Below are 13,341 nucleotides of genomic sequence, written 5' to 3' on the forward strand. Positions count from 1 at the left end.
ACAGCAGGGCTGGACTGGGGAAATTGGGAAGAGAAGGGGGAGGGAAGCGGGTCTGACCCAGGCACATGCAGACCCTGGCAGATGAGTGAGTCTGGCTGGGGATTCCATTTTTCCCCTCTGCCCCCCACATACCTTCCCTAGAGTAGTTGCAAACTTCCTGGCAGGTAGACACACTCAGGCAGCGTGAGCACATCTACCAGCCAGGCAGTTCCCAGCTAAGGACTGATACACCTAATTATAATAAAACTTACCTAATTAGAAAATACCAGACATTTTATATCTGTTAATTTCTCAATTTGTTTCCCGGACAAAACCCTCAAATACCAGACTGTCCTGTACAAAACTGGACACCTGGCAACCCTACCCTTCCTTGCACCCTTCCTCCTAGCCAGATACCCTACCCCAATCTGCTCCTGCTCCCGCCTCCTGGAGTGCCCATGAGGCGCCAGATCCTCCAAGCTCTGGCCCAGGCTGGGTGGAGAATGCAGCCGGGTGAAACACTGAAAATGTATTCATTTTTTCATTCTTTTTGTATATGCGTTTATATTTTTGGGCTGCAAAAAACAGTACTAGAAAAAAAACGGGTTCCAACTAAAGTAAAAAGTTTGGGAAACCCTGATCTAGCCAGCTTTCTATCCATCTTACAGTCCATTTATCCAATCCATATTCCCTTAACTTGCTGGCAAGAATATTGTGGATAACTGTATCAAAAGCTTTGCTAACGCTGGCAATGGGGGCTTTGGGAGGACCAGAAACAACTTATTTGAATATTCATCATTTGCTTAATGAATATGCAAATATGCAAATGAATGTTACCAGACCTCCAAAAGCTTGTGAATGGATTTATTGGTCCCCGTGTCAAAAAGTTTGGGAACCCCTGCACTAGCCAATAAGCACAGGGCAGGACAGGGAGCCATTTCTGCAGAGGGCATCTTTCTGCCCTCAGAAGATGCTGTCAGGAAAGGAGGAAAGCAAGAGGAAGTATTTTTCTGCCACAGTCACCTTCATATGTCAGAAATTGTTACTTCAGCATCAAGACATGAGTCAAGGTGAGGGGAAGCAATTTATGACAGGAATCCCACTTTTCCAGCACAAACTGCTATACCTGTGCCACAGAATTAAAAGGAGCCCCCTTTGAGAGAGAGCATAAAATGATACGCAGCCAATGTCAGATTTTGCTGCCGACAGCAAACTCTACAGGGAGGCAATTTTCTGATTTTTACATCACTCCCCCCACTCCCTGGGTGATTCAGTCCGTTCATTATATTGAAGGAGGCTCGATATGACCTTTTCCCTCTGCATTTCACCTGGCAGATGGAAAGGTTTCCACTTCAGTGTCCCCAGTCAAAACCAGAAGCAAACAAATAAGCAATAAACCCTCCCCCAGGATTTGCCTGGGACCAGCTTCTTGGAGACTAAAAATGTCAGACAGTCCGCCACTGCAGCAGCCGTCCTGAAGTTGTTCAGCTCCGGTTCCCAGAGAGAGGGAGAGAACTAGAAGCCGCTGAATTAACGTGATCCTAGTAGACCTTTACTGAGCGCCCGGACCAGAGCAGGGGGACATGGACACAGGGATTGTGCAGCGGGATCTTGCACCGCTGGTTTCTGGAGGCTGCTGGTTTTGTCTCTCTCTCTCTCTCACACACACACACACACACACACACACGCACACAGTTGCTATTTCAATGGGTTTGCAGCTCAGTGTGTGTGTAGCTCAGCGTGTGCGCAGCTCAGTGTGTGTGTGTGTGTGTGTGTACCTGTTTGTGTAGCTCTGTGTGTGTGTGTGTGTGTGTGTGTTCCTGTTTGTGTAGCTCTGTGTGTGTGTGTGTGTGTGTGTGTGTGTGTGTGTGTGTTCCTGTTTGTGTAGCTCTGTGTGTGTGTGTGTGTGTGTGTGTGTGTTCCTGTTTGTGTAGCTCTGTGTGTGTGTGTGTGTGTTCCTGTTTGTGTAGCTCTGTGTGTGTGTGTGTGTGTGTGTTCTTCTGCATTAGGACCCAGGGAGAATTGCTCTATTCAGAGACCAATGCGCCTGCGCCGTCTTGAAGTGTCCGGAGACCGGGCTGGCTGGACGAAGCCGCTAGTTCCCTGCTGGCGCCCAGCTTCTAGCACCACCTGCGAGCTGAGGGGCGGCGGGCACGCGGCTGGGGACCGAGCTCCGCTTCAGCAGCCCAAGCCACGTGCGCCCTGAGGGGCAGAGCGCTCGGCGGGATCTCCGTCTGCTGCCAGAGCCGCGGGGGCTGGAGGCATCGACCCCCTCACCCCGGCATCGCTGTTTTTCCTTTGCAGCCCCCCCACCCTGCGCGCGGGGAGCGGGAGCTGGGTGCACAGCGCTGTCCATTCAGCACCGAGCCCGGGCGGGCGCCGCTCCGCAACCCCCCTGCCGCCTCCTGCAGCAGCCGAGCGAGGACGGGCACAGCCCGCAGGGAGCGGGGCGCCTCGGCGGGGTCGCTGCTGCAGCATGTGAGGTGCATCGCCCGGGGGAGAGCGGAGAGGGGAGTCCCCGCCGGACCCGTCGCGGGCGTCTGGAGTCCAGATTTCTGCTGCCCTCCTGCCGCTGCTCCCTGTCTCCTGCTGCACCTTCGCCCCCCGCAGCCCAGAAGTGGGGGCTTTGGGGGCGGGAGGGCTGGGGGATTTTTGTAAATGAGGATCGCTGCGTGTTGGGCCCCCCCCCGCGGCAGCTCCCTCGCTCCTGTCTGCCTCCGGAGGACTTCAGCCCAGCACCGTCTGGAGAGAGATTGCTTAATTTTAAAAAAAAACCATCAATAGATCTGGTCTGTTGCTGCGGCTGGGAACAAATATCCGCCCCCTCCATCCTTCATTGTGTGTCTGTGTGTCTGTCTGCGATCCCCTTGTACCCTCTCTCGCCCCCCCCCCCGCGTTTTTGCACCCAGCTGTATCATCAGCCCCCCCCCCTTCCTGAACAGATGTGCAGCCCTGAATTCCTTTTTGGCCACATCTAACTAAAGAAGAATCTCTCCTCCCCCCCGCCCCCCACCATCCCTAGCTACCTGGCAGCCCTTTGCAGCTACAGCTGTGCTTGGGGAGTGCATGCTCTCTCCTCTCCCAGCCCCTGCTTAAACAACACAAGAGTTTGTGACCACAAAGAAGAGGACTCTTCGGACTGCCAACAGTAACTTTCATCGGTGCCCTTGGGTTGGTAGCATTTGGAAGACGAGGCACAACAGGCTGATGCCGGTTGGGTGCCCTTTGCCTAGGGGATTGCTGACCACCCGAATAAAGTACCAGCTTAGATCGCGATTGCAGCCCAGAAGCCACCCCCTTATGTGCTTGCTGCATGCCGTGCTTCCTCGAATGAGTCTGCGACATGCCTAATAAGAGACGAGATGGGCCAGGGCGACGAGAGCGACCGCATTGTGATCAACGTGGGAGGGACTAGGCACCAGACTTACCGCAGCACCCTGCGCACCCTGCCCGGCACTCGGCTGGCCTGGATCGCCGAGCCCGATGCCCACAGCCACTTTGACTATGACCCGCGCACAGACGAATTCTTCTTTGACCGGCACCCAGGTGTCTTTGCCCACATCCTGAACTACTACCGCACAGGCAAGCTGCACTGCCCAGCGGATGTGTGTGGGCCTCTGTACGAAGAGGAGCTGGCCTTCTGGGGCATTGACGAGACGGATGTGGAGCCCTGTTGTTGGATGACCTACCGCCAGCACCGCGACGCTGAGGAGGCACTTGACAGTTTTGGAGGGGCACCACTGGATAGCAGTGCTGAGGACGGAGATGCAGATGGCACCGGAGACTCCGGGGATGGTGAGGAAGAGCTGGAAATGACTAAACGCTTGGCACTCAGTGACTCGCCCGATGGCAGGTCCGGGGGCTTCTGGAGAAGGTGGCAGCCGCGCATCTGGGCACTTTTTGAGGATCCCTATTCTTCCAGATATGCAAGGGTAAGCTATACAATCAGCATCATGCTGACTTCTTTCCCAGGGCAGTCCCCTAACCTCAGTCTTCCTGGCTAACTTCATTCCCCTCAGCACTGCTGAGTATACTCACTCTGGAGCAGGCACACATGCATGGCCACATGTGGTCTAGAGCAGGCACACCACGTGCATGGTCACATGCAGTCTACAGCAGGCACACATGCATGGCCATATGGAAACCCAGATTCCAGAGCAGGAACTCATGCATGGCCACATGCAGTCTAGAGTTGGCACACATGCATGGCCATATGCGGCTTAGAGCAGACACATGCGTGGGGGCATGGAGACTTGCATTCCGGCACATGGGCATGGGCACATGCAGTGTTGAACATTCATACATGTGCAGGCATATGGAGCCCTACACTCTATAGCCAGGGCATGTGGAAAGATCCATGCCCTTGTTCACTTTCATGGAGACAAGAGATTCATTAGAGTAGGCAGTGCACAGAGGATTGAGGATGAGTTCCCTCCCTACCACCATGCATCCAAATGGTCACAATTATTCATTCCCTACCAATCAAAAGAGGCTCCCCCTTCACCGTTCCTCCCTATTTCTCCTCCTTGAGAAGCATTCATTAAAGCAGGTGGTGAATGCAGAAGAAAGGTTTGGGGAGTTTCTTGGTGATAAGGTAGCCTTTCGTGCACCATTTCTTGAGACATGCAGTGTTAAATAGTTCCTGTTGTGACTCTTTGATGAACACCCTTCGGTCTCCATTACACACCTAGCCAAGGTTTCCTTTCCAAATAGACAGAGAGGTTCTTATTAGAGCAAACTGCATCTGCATGGAGAAGGGATGTATTTGATGGGTTTCTTTCTTGGGTACTGAAGGACAGTTCGTCCTGAATGTAAAATTAATGCAAATGAATGCTGGTGTGATCCACACCATAGTCGTATGTGCTCTGAAACAGCCAACTGACTCCTCCAAATAGTCATTCACATGCTAATCTCGGGACTGATTCTGCCCTTATAGAAGTCAGTGGTAAAGCACTCTTCATCTTCAGTAGCATCAGGATCAGTCCCACAGGTATCTATCTGGAAAAGTGAGGGAAATGAATGATGGGTAGGTGAACAGGGAGAGAGAGGGCTTAACTTCATGTGATCCCTATCTTACAGATACACAGTAAAGACAACTCCTGTCAGCCCTAAGTGAGTATGGCTGGTTTACTGGTGTGGGAGGGTAATCAAGGTGTCATGTGTGGATCTAAGGAATGAGATGAAATTAGAGGGCAAGCAGGAAAAATACATGGACGTAGATGGAAGAAGTGGATGGAAAGGGATGGAAATGTAGAGTAGATCACTATAGGAACAGATGGTGAAATGGTGGCTAGTGGAGGCATCAGGCTGAGCAAAGATTTCTAATGCCGAAATGCCACGTCTGCAAACTAAATGAATGAGGGAGACAAGAGCAGAGCTGGAGGTACTTTTTATGCATATTCATTAAGATTTTTGTTCACATGCTCTTCTGAGATTTCCTGCTAAATAAAGAAGTTAAAATTTAAAAGGAGCATCTTTAAATAGTACAAAATATAAGGAATTAATGAAATATTTACCACAACATAAAAGGACAGTGCTGTTGAGCTGCAGCTTTCCCATTCCTGATATCTGCGAAGGGAACATGGAAATGGAGGGGGAAGGCTAGAGGGTGTCTTTCAAAAGGCTCAGTTAGCTTCCTGTAATGAACCAAAGTGTTAACATGCATTGATTTTGGAAGTAGCCTTCTTTGGTGGTCAGGCATCTGTTGTTAAAGTGCATCCCAATAAGAAATGGAGCATCTGCCATGTATTTTGTGGCATGACCGTAAGGCCAAACTGCCAATGTTTCCCATGGAAAATGGTGCAAATGAAGAAGAGTTTGTAAAATCATCTCAGATTGCAGGCTGAAGTTTATCACCAATATTCAAAGACTTTGTACAATCTTGAATTCCAATTGGGTAGGACGTTCACTTTGTATTTGCTCATGAGGATAGTTTTTTTATAAGGCAATTCAGATTATTCTGCAGATGATATACAATTTATTCATAATTATGTATCCATTCCTCTGTGTGCATACCTCATTCAATTCAACTTCTACTTGGCTTTAAAGCTGTTCTTACCTTAAGGTATTCTTATGGATGAGACTGAAGAATTATGAATTCTAGTCACTACACAAAGTTAAGGTGTGCAATGATCACTTTGTGTTTTAAATAGAAGATCCATTTAATTGTTATCTACAATCATCTATGACATAAGCATTTTAAGCATTGTTATCTATAATCACATGTGACGTAAACTGTCACCACCAGCACATGTACCCTGTCCATTAAGAATACAGTAAAGGACATTTAACATTTTCTATAAAAGCAAAACATAATGGTTGTGTGTATAAAGGAGATAGAGAGAGATTGGTCTATATTGTGATTATTTAATGACAGACATGACAAAATACCTCAAACTCACTGTCACTAATTAGCAGAGAAATAATCAATAGCCTCTTTAATATATGGACAGTATGCTAAAGTCAATAGCACAGAACAGTAATACTATCAGGTAACTAACAAACTCACATGAATACAATTACATCAGAAGCTTAACCATCTGAGCTATTTTTAAAGTTATTTCCTATATTTTAGCATACAGCAAGGCTTAAATTAATTGTTATTTTTAAAAGTAATTAATTTAAATAAACCAACTAGCACTTACAGTATTTGTTAGTGTTGGTGAAGATGGCTATTAGATGCAGGGGCGGATATAGGGCAGGGCGAACGGGGCGGCCGCCCTGGGCCCCGCGCTTCAGAAAGCCCCGCGCATGCACCGTGATGCCGCTGCGCATGCGCATGGCGTCACTGCGCATGCGCTGTGGCAAAGGGGGGCCCCGCGGAATTATGCTGCCCAGGGCCCCGCAAAACGGTCATCTGCCCCTGATTAGATGTATACATGCTTTCATTTTTTATGTTTTAATATTTTACCAAAATTATGTGTTTAAGATGGTATCACAAAGTTAAAATTTTTTAATTAAAATTCTTGTTATAGCTGTACCTCATAATACACTCATGTAAAAAGAATACAGTTTACAAACTGAAAGGCTAAGTATATGTTAAAACCCCTTCTAGATCTCATAGAGAAGTGGAATAATATTTCTCTAGACAAGATATGATGCAATTATTAATTGTGAACATTTTATCTATCAGCTTTGGCTATTTCTTCCAGGAATTATCCAGGAAAAAAGATCAAAACACACAGAGCAAACATTTTGCAAATGTTTTGATTGGTAGTTTCCCCCTTGTGTAATCAGGGCCATATTTTAGAATGTGCATAGTTTATGTGTTAGCATAAGCATTCATTTGAATTTTCAGTATTTAGATTCAAAATTTGAAATGCATGAGTGATCACCAAGTCACATGTTACTGTTTCTGTTCTCAGATTGGATACACATTTGCAGAAAGGAAGGAAATTATGTATATCTGGCAAGGCTGGCTACTATGCAAGTCCCCATTCCCTTCCTCCGCATCCCACAAGTATCTGTGTTGCTAAAATATAAATGCCTGGTCAGTAAGGGTGCGACTATACTGCACCGTAGGTTGAAATAAGATATGCAACTTTAGCTATCCAAATTGCATATCTTATTTCAATCTTATTTTGAAATAGCTTATTTCGTCATTTGGCACTGTCTACACAGTGCCAGAATTCGAAATAACCCGCTATTCCAAAACATCCCTTACTCCTCGTAGAATGAGGTTTACAGGGACATTGGAATAGCAAATCCAGTACAATGGGCTTGCTGTTAAGATACAGGTTAGCTATTTTGGAAAACTCCAGTATCCCGAAATAGTGTTGCAGTGTTGACATAGTCTAATAGTGGATTGAAAAGCAGCATTTCTTTTAAGCCTGTCTCACTATAGGATTGAAGGAAAATAGAATAATGATCAGGGCTTGACAAATAATACAATCTACTCACCTGTGGTGAGTAGATTGTAACCCGGAAGAGCTGGGTTTGGGTGATCTGCGCATGCGCAGAACGATTTGCGCATGCGCAGATCACCGGACAGCGCGGCTGGCGAGCGGAGCGCAGCTGGCGAGCGGGACTCGCCGCGGTTCGGCGAACCCTGGTAATGATCATCACAGGAAAACAGAATCTACAGGCCAGATTTACAAGGTATTTAGGTGCTTAAGGAGGCAGAGACACCTAATGGGATTTACAAAAGCTCCTAACCAAGTTAGATGAAATCCAATAGGAGTTAGGCACCTAACTCACATAGGCACTTTTGTGAATTCCAGCAGGGGGGGTGTATATGCATATTTATGCCCCTAAATGCCTTTGTAAATGCAGCCCTAAAACTAGAAAGTATACGCAAAAAAAAATCTATATCGCAACTTGAGAGAGGCCAGTTCCTCACTGATGTAAATCAGTCCAGCACCACTGAAGTCAATGGAACTACACCAGTTTACATCAGCTAATGACTTAGCACTATGTGAAACAGAAGCCATTCAGATCTACTGAGCATTCTGATGGCACTATTGTAACAACTAGCATGGGCCCCTCACAAGTATCTGTAAGACAACTTCATCCACGAATTGTTAAAATCTGTTCCTAGCACCCTTCCTCTTTCCTTTTAGTGATTGTTTTCTTGCATAGTGTCTGAACCTGCAGACCTTATTCAGGGAAATTTCCCACTGACTTGACTGGTAGTTTTGCCTACATAAGCACTGCAGGATTCCTTTTCCTCATCCTTTTCCTCTTCCTTCCCTACTAAGCCGAGTGTGTTTTTTTAAATCTGACAGTTGTTAACTTAGCCAGTATCATGGCATCTGGAACTGTCAGGTGAGTTTGTGTGCATGCGCTCACACTAGCTTCAAACTATCAGAGGAGTAGCCGTGTTAGTCTGAATCTGCAAAAGCGGCGGGGAGTCCTGTGGCACCTTATAGACTAACCAAGTGTTGGAGCATAAGCTTTCGTGGGCAAAGACCCACTTCGTAAGATGCACGTAGTGGAAATTTCCAGAGGCAGGTATAAATATGCAGGCCAGAATCAGGCTAGAGATGACGAAGTGGATCCAATCTGGGAGGACGAGGCCCATTTCTAGTAGCTGATCTGGAGGTGTGAGTACCAAGAGAATACTCACACCTCCAGATCAGATACTAGAAATGGGCCTCATCCTCCCTGATTGGATCCACCTCGTCATCTCTAGCCTGATTCTGGCCTGCATATTTATACCTGCCTCTGGAAATTTCCACTACGTGCATCTGATGAAGTGGGTCTTTGCCCACGAAAGCTTATGCTCCAACACTTCGGTTAGTCTATAAGGTGCCACAGGACTTCTCGCCGCTTTTGTAACTTCAAACTGTTACTCTTTGTTAACAGTGCTTAAAGAGGGCCCTGAGCTCTGGTCTACACTAAGGAGCTATTTAGAAATAACCCCCCCTTATTTTGACATAATAAGTGGAGCGTCCACACTACCAAGCCCGTTATTTCGAAATAGCGGGCTGGTTATTTTGAAATCTGTACTCCTGCTTTCCTCAGGGAATAACGCTTATTTCAAAATAGTTATTTCAAAATAGCATCAGTGTGGACGCTCCGCAGCTGCTTTCATAAATATAGTAGCCCAGTGTCTGTAAGTCTGTAATGCCAAAATGCTGGCTGTTCCCTCTGGGCGGCCCGTGCTACATGGGGAGTGCAGGGCCCAAACGGCCACTTGTGCCGCTTGCTCCCCCGTGGCGGCCCAGCTGAGTGGCGCAGAAGTCAGCCGAGTGACACGGTGGGAGGCAAAGGAGGGCGGGGCAGTGATGTGCGGCATGACAACAGCTCCAGGCCCTGCCCCCTGGCCATGAATGTCACCATCCCGCCCCCCCTTCGCCTCCTGCCTTGGCGCTCGGCTGACTTCTGCGCTGCTCAGCCAGGCCGCCGTGTGGGAGCAAGCGGAGCAAGCGACCGTTTGGGCTCCGCACCCCCCATGCAGCACGGGGAGTGTGTAGCCCAAACAACCATTTGGGCTCCGCGGCCCCCCAAGTGAGAGGCAGGAGCGGGAGGAGAGGTGAAAGAGAGAGACAGAGAGAAAGGCAGGAGGCAGAGGAGAGCTGAGGGGGGGGGGAGGAGGAAGTAGGAGGAGAGAGAGAGAGAGAGAAAGAGAGAGAGAAAGAGAGAGAGACCAGAGGCTCAGGAGAGAAGACCGACGTGGAGGAGAGACCTGAAAATCCCATCTTATGACGGGCTAATTGGCTAGTTTCAAAATATATACGCCCAGAGTCATTCAAAGTAATTACTCCCCAGTGCTTCCTGGGTCTCTGAGTCGAGGTAGTGCGTCCCCAATAATGGAGCCTACTTCCACTAATTTCGAGGCTTCCCCATAGTGGTGACACGCTTGTTTGATTTTGTTATTTCAGGAGTTATTATTTCAAGTTTAGTTATTTCAAAATAATATCTTAGTGTAGACATGCCCTTATAGTACTTCTAGATGAATATTATTGTTGCTTTGAAATAAACGGTTTAAATGAAAAGCTAGTGCAGCTACAGTAGAGTTCTGTGGAAAGCCGCAATCAGCCGCTTGGCTTTGAATACTCCCTGTGAGTGGAGGTGAGCAAGGAAATCAGCAGTTGAGAGCTGGAAGAGGGGAGGCTTTTGGGAACTTATGGTGAGAGTGAGTGATGGTTCTGCAGCATGCTCCCCGCATTTCTTTTTGACCTCATGGAAGCCCCTGCTTACTTCGGTGGGTGGTCCTTGAGGCCTGGGTGGCTTGTGTGAGGACAGGCTACAGCAAAGTGGGAAGAGGGACTAAGACCATTCATGGAGTTGCCCTCACTTTCCCTTTGCAAACCCCAGAGGAGTGTCAGCCTTGTTAAACTCACATTAGTGCCTCCTGCATCAGAAGAATCCTCTCCTGTGGGAATGTGGACAGTGCAGATGATGGGAGCACATGACACTAGGGGGACTAGAGAGCAAGTGTGAAAAATTGAGACGGTAGGAAGGGGGGTGATAGGAACCTCTAGAGGAAAAAGCCTCGAATATCAGGATGGTCCCTATAAAATTGGGACATCTGGTCCCCCTACATGACATCATGGATTCAGAAGGAGCGGTCCTTCTCCATACTTCCTCCATGCGGTCTGGGCGAACTAGCAGCCCTTGTTAGCCCTTTCTACACGTATCAGAGGGCTCAGAGGGATCTATTCTGACCCCTCTTCCCCCAAGGGTTAGAGGCCTCATAGAGAGACGCAAGGTATTCTCCTGGATGTTTTCTTTTTGTTTAATGAAGTTGCCCAGTGAATTATTATAATGTGGTTACTGAGTGTGAGTGTGTGTGTGTGTGTGTGTGTGTGTGTGTGTGTGTGTGTGTTGCAAATATTTTATATTCTCATCTTGTAATTAGGATACATCTAGCTCAACATCCTGCTTCTAACCATACACAAGACAGTTAGATAACAGTCTTCATAATAAACCACTTTTTCCAAGTGCTGCAGTGCTCTAGTGAAGGGAAGAAGGAGATTTCATTTCAGTCTCCATTGGCTATCAGAAAAGACAGAGAGTCCCTGTAGATTTATAGCATAGTTGCTATATTTTTTTTAAAAATTGGATCCAGACTTGTAAGGGACCTTCTCTGTGTGGATTTGCTCCTAACTACAAGCAGAAAAGGAACAGCCGCCTCCAGTGAACTGTCCTTACCCTGGAAGAAATCCATCTGGGCAGGCAAAGGGGCAAACCATGAAAGCAGGGGCAGAATGTGATGAAGAGAGAGGAGACATGCAGTATCCTTCAGTTCAAACCAATCTACAGGGATCCGCAGAGTTCCAGCACCTGCTTCTAGTTATATTAATTTTCCTGTAGATCACTTTTCATGCTAGTGCCCACTTTAAAATAGGTTATCAAGGGCTGCTGTCTATGGAGACTCCTTCAGAGCATGGCAACTTCCCCACCTCCCTGCAGGAATTTAAAGGAAACAGCATTAAGGGAACTCTCAAAAATTATTTTCCTTGCCTGGCCCTTCCTGTGGGTTTTCCATGGCAAAGAGCACGTCGTATCCCCTGATTAAACTTCCTGAACCATTCGTTGCCACATAATTTAGCAGAGGATGGAAGTTCATTATATTGTACAATGTAGGTTTGTAAAAAAAGCATTGCCTTTTTATTTTACAAGAGGTTTCCTTGCTCTTGCCTTATAGCATAGAGTAAATAATGGTGCCTAACAGGCTAATCACCCTTTTACCATTCATTATTTCAAACCTCTCATGAATATCCCCAGTCACCCTCCCCTGAAGGGACCCATTCCTGAAAATACTTTTGTAACCCACCGATGACTGTGTGCTATGTGTTACACTTCTATGCCCAAGCTACAGAGCCTGAGTCTTTTATGGTCCCAATTTTGGCATAAGCTGTAGCAACTCATCCCTTTTGTTCTGGGAGACCCTACTTCACTCCCTATTACACTGGTCAAGATGGCAGCCATCAGAGCTACAGATATACTCATGTGAGCTGTCCCACTGACTTCAATTATTATTTTTTTAATCATTTCTATTATGGCAGCACTCAAACAGAATCAGGACCACATTCTCCTGGACACTGTACATATGTTCTTATGGCTCCCAATCTAAAAAACTTGCAATCTAATTTCAGTCAGGATGTCTCAAGTGGGAAGACAGCTGCGCATAACAATGGTACGATTGCCTGTCTACCTAGGGAAGGTGGTGCACAACCTGGCCATTCTGATTCAAGGACATTTTCTTCCCTTTGCGTATTTCCTGTCGTCTTATTGTTATTTTAAAACCACCCCAGCTCCATTTTTAAACACCCTTGTTCCTGCTACACTCTGAGTATCAACAGTTTATTATGTATTGTTATGCTTCTCTTTCATCCTGTGGGCCTATTTATGTGATTAGGACTATTCATGTTATTAAGGGTTTCTTGGATTTAGGATAGAGGTTGTGACCATGTAGACCTTTCACACACACAACTCCTATTAAAGTAGATGGTGTTTCAGTGTATAGAAGGCCAGGTCTACACTGGAGGAGAAAATCAATGTAAGATACACAATTCCGGCTATGACAATTCATAGTTGGAGTTGATGTACCTTACATTGATTTTCAAGGGCAACCCCACAGCGGGAGGTTGACAGGAGAAACTCTCATGTTGATTTCTCTTTCTCCTCATGACTGTGAGGATTTCCGCAATCAACAGGGACACCCTCAGCATTTGATTTAGCGGGTCTTTAATAGATCTGCTAAATCAAACCCCAGAAGATTGATCGCTGGAGCATCCATCTTCCGATAAGTATAGATGAGCCCTAAAATCAGACCAACCTGCAGTATTCCTAAAACCTAATCCTGGTCCCACTGCAGTCAATGGGAGTGCTACCACTGACTTCAACTAGGTCAGATTCAGTGTCTAGTTTTTTCAGTATTTTCTTTTGCTCTATGTCCCAAAAAATATTCTTTGC

The 13,341-nt window shown here is 46.9% G+C and overlaps 1 protein-coding gene across 2 annotated transcripts in view; it reads left to right on the top strand.

The window, feature by feature from the left end:
- The first annotated feature begins 1,973 nt into the window (after positions 1–1,973).
- The window catches only part of KCNC1 (potassium voltage-gated channel subfamily C member 1), a 152,208-nt gene continuing 140,840 nt past the window's right edge, over positions 1,974–13,341 (top strand). For both annotated transcript variants that reach the window (XM_075928090.2, XM_006133427.5), the window contains exon 1: positions 1,974–3,911. In XM_075928090.2, coding sequence (XP_075784205.1) covers positions 3,342–3,911 — 570 coding nt within the window. In that variant the 5' untranslated portion in view covers positions 1,974–3,341. The remainder of the gene's footprint in view (positions 3,912–13,341) is intronic.

The sequence above is a fragment of the Pelodiscus sinensis genome, chromosome 5 (genome assembly GCF_052426305.1).
Source record: "Pelodiscus sinensis isolate ZL-2025 chromosome 5, ASM5242630v1, whole genome shotgun sequence".
In the NCBI taxonomy this organism is placed as follows: domain Eukaryota; kingdom Metazoa; phylum Chordata; order Testudines; family Trionychidae; genus Pelodiscus; species Pelodiscus sinensis.